Genomic DNA, 3,326 nt, shown 5'->3' with positions numbered 1-3,326 from the left:
AATTTTTTATTATCACTTTTCAACAACTCAAACTTTTTAGGATAATCCTGAAGATTGTCTTCGATCACATTATCCATTTTTACAAAACAATTAATCTCGATCTTGGATTCAACCTGTTTGCAGCTAACTCTGCAGTGTTTACCAAATTTTTCAAAACAAGATTTACAAAACTATATTTCATCCATAGGACGATACCTTTGGTTTGTGAGTTGCTGAAAGTGTTCAAATTTGTGAGTTGCTTTGTCTGTCTTCCTTCATTGTGTCTTTATAAAATATTTGTGAAAAGACTTTAAGAAACACAATTCAACCTTTCAAAACATAAGGAATTAAACTGAAAAAAATAGAGTAAAATTTAGCCAATTGCAAATGTATTTAAACCTCATGATATCAGCAACATAGCTAGCACCTAATGACATCAGCAACTTAGGATTGAACTGGTCAAATTATGGAGGTAGACCTGACGACCGGTTCATCTTTACTCATATTCAATTCGTCCTCATCATGCAAAGCACTGAAAAAAGTCAACCGTCACTATACTTTTATTAGTCAGATCACTTTTCTTTTGCGTGTGCATCAATTATAAATTTTTTAAAATTATAATTCACTATTTTAATAGAAATGTAGTAGCTTTCAGATTCCATTCCCTTTCCTTGAAATTTCTATTCTAACACCCTCCGAACCCACACAAATTTTAATAGAAGTGAAGCTCTCCATTCCCATTCCCTTTCCTTGAAATTTCTATGAAAAGATGAAGGGTTTATCTTATCCCAAGTCAAAACTCGTGGTGGCTATCAGCTTCTATTTTCCAGAATACAAACTTTGCTAGCTTGAGAAAGAGTATGGTCTTCATGTTGATCATGATCAATATTCAGAGTTGGCTGCAGAAGTCAAAGGTATGGAGATTTGTGTGTTTCTTTTCATCTGTTGTTGGACTCCTCTGTTACGCTTTCAGCTCTTCTTTCAATAATCTATTTGGAAAGTGGACATGGTGGAAGATATTACTTTACATTGGTTTTATTTTCATTATCTGCCTTACTGTCTTGTTTGCAAATGTTTGGGAGTGCTCCACCTCTCCTCGGGTGGAAGCTCACATGGCCTTTTTTATTTTGATGATCACTTCTGTGTACTCTTTTTTCTTCGATAAAGTAGTGAAAGGGAAACCAGACGCATATAGCCTTGCTTCATGTGCTGCATTTGCTATCATGTCTTTGGCTTTATCAAGATTGAGTCATTTTGGTTTTGAGGTTGATCTCTTAGTCTTTTTCAGTGGACTCCTAATATTACAACTCATGAAAATAAAGTTATGGTTAGTCATTGTTGGAGGGAGTTTCAGTTATTCCCTCATCATTCTTCGTTCCTCTTTGGTTGCTCCAGGAAGTGGGTATCATCATGGACTCCAAGACCGAGATCATGATCATGTAGTCATTGACTTTGGTTCACATGCACAATCGCAAGGAACAAGAACCAGTCCTAGTGTTACTCAAGTGGATTCCCCCCAGGCTATTGCATCTGTGGCACAAGAGGCTGATTCCCCTCAAGAAATTGAGGATCTAGGATTGTTAGTCACTGAATCACAACAAAGAATTAATGATAGTGATAACAATAGTATTGTGACACAGTTCATGGGTTGCATAGAGGCCCTAAAGAAGGAGAATGAAAATGTTATTTTAACAATTTTCAAGCATGCTGAGGAATACCTCAAAGCTAGTCTTGTCCAGACTCCAGATCTGCAATTGCATTGCGATGACAACTTGGTGGTGGATTCTCTGCCATCAGTTATTATCAATGACCTTCGTGAATGTGTAAGGCTGATGGTGACAGCAGGGTTAAGGGAGGAATGCATTGACGTGTACATTACTTGGCGGAGGGAGTTTCTGAGTGAGATACTATCAGGGTGGATAGAGCTCAAAATTGGCAACACGATTAAGACCGAGTTTTTTATAAAAGCTTTGTGCTTAGCTGATAGGATACTATTACCCAATGAAAGAAGACTCTGTGAATGCGTCTTTGAAGGGTCCATTCCCCTTGAGGATAAGTACCCTGCATTACCCGGAATACATAGGTTCGGGTTTCGGAAGAGTTTGGACAGTTACCCTGCATTGCGGGACAAGTTGTTGATAGATTTGGACATTGTCTCACCATTACACGGAATACGTCAGTTCGGGGAATTGTTAAGTCTTACTTACGGTGTTAAGGAGAAAGCCATTGTTCCCGGCGGCAGGGTTCATCAGATTACCCTTGATGTGCTGGACTACGCTGGGATTCATTATTTGCATTCATTGAACCCCATGACTTATGAAGAAGGATTTCCACTGAATAGCATAGCCATGATAACAGACCTGTTAGACAGCAGTTTGGAAGCCAACTCCCAAAATTACCATGATCCTATTTTGGGTTACGTTTTCATCATCAACAATCGAAGCTACATACAGCAAAGGGCAATGCAGCGTGAATTGAGATATATTCTTGGAAATGACTGGATTGAAAAAAACACAACTAGTATCCAAGAAAACCTTCAACTCTATCTGAGAAACTCATGGAATAAGATCTTGGATATTTTGAAGCTGGACATCAATGAGTCAGAGCCTAATGTTGCGGCACAGTTAATGAAAAACAAGCTTCGTTCCTTCAACGGACACTTCGATGATATATGCAACGTTCAGTCTACGTGGTTTGTCTCAACTGAGGGGCTAAGGAGAATAATGATAGAATCCATAGAAAAGATCTTGTTGCCAGCATATGGAAACTTCATTGGGAGGTTGCAGGATTTTCTTGGTAAGGAAGCTTATGAGCACATTGAGTATGGATTGTTTGACGTTAAAGATAGACTCAACAATTTGTTTCTTGTAAGAGAGTAGATGAATCTGATGTCAGAAGAGAAGGAAAGGAGACACAAGTTTGCATTGATTTAGAATACAAAAATATTATTATCATCATTCGTTGCAAACATAGTTGCAAAGGATTTGTCCCATTGTCGTATATTTATTCCACTGTATGTCTCAACACAAAATCCCAACTGTGTAAGGATTCCTCTTTAATTTGTTTCCATGTTTAAGATTGGTTAAATCCAAGAACGATAATCATCATGGTGATTGTTCATGTATTGCCTTTGCCACATGTTGTACAAATGGTGCATGCACACGTTAGATCCAGTATAGCAATTACCTATATGACTGTTATTTGGTAGTAAGGGTTAACATAGGTGTCTTTCCGAGTAAAGGTAGCACATCACCAGTTGTACCATTACCGTTCGAGTAGCCTATTTAATCTGTGTCATTAATCTAAATGCATCATTGAAAATCAAGCTTAACACTCCTGATTTTACG

General features: G+C 37.9%; 1 protein-coding gene across 1 annotated transcript; it reads left to right on the top strand.

Moving 5' to 3' along the window:
• The first annotated feature begins 671 nt into the window (after positions 1 to 671).
• LOC114416594 (exocyst complex component EXO70B1-like) lies at positions 672 to 3,113 on the top strand. Its single transcript, XM_028381518.1, has one exon. The coding sequence runs from the start codon at positions 840 to 842 to the stop codon at positions 2,856 to 2,858; it is 2,019 nt and encodes a 672-aa protein (XP_028237319.1). The 5' UTR covers positions 672 to 839; the 3' UTR covers positions 2,859 to 3,113.
• The last annotated feature ends 213 nt before the right edge of the window (positions 3,114 to 3,326 follow it).

This window comes from Glycine soja, chromosome 6, assembly GCF_004193775.1.
Source record: "Glycine soja cultivar W05 chromosome 6, ASM419377v2, whole genome shotgun sequence".
Lineage (NCBI taxonomy): Eukaryota > Viridiplantae > Streptophyta > Magnoliopsida > Fabales > Fabaceae > Glycine > Glycine soja.
This window is presented reverse-complemented; position numbering and strand designations above follow the sequence as displayed.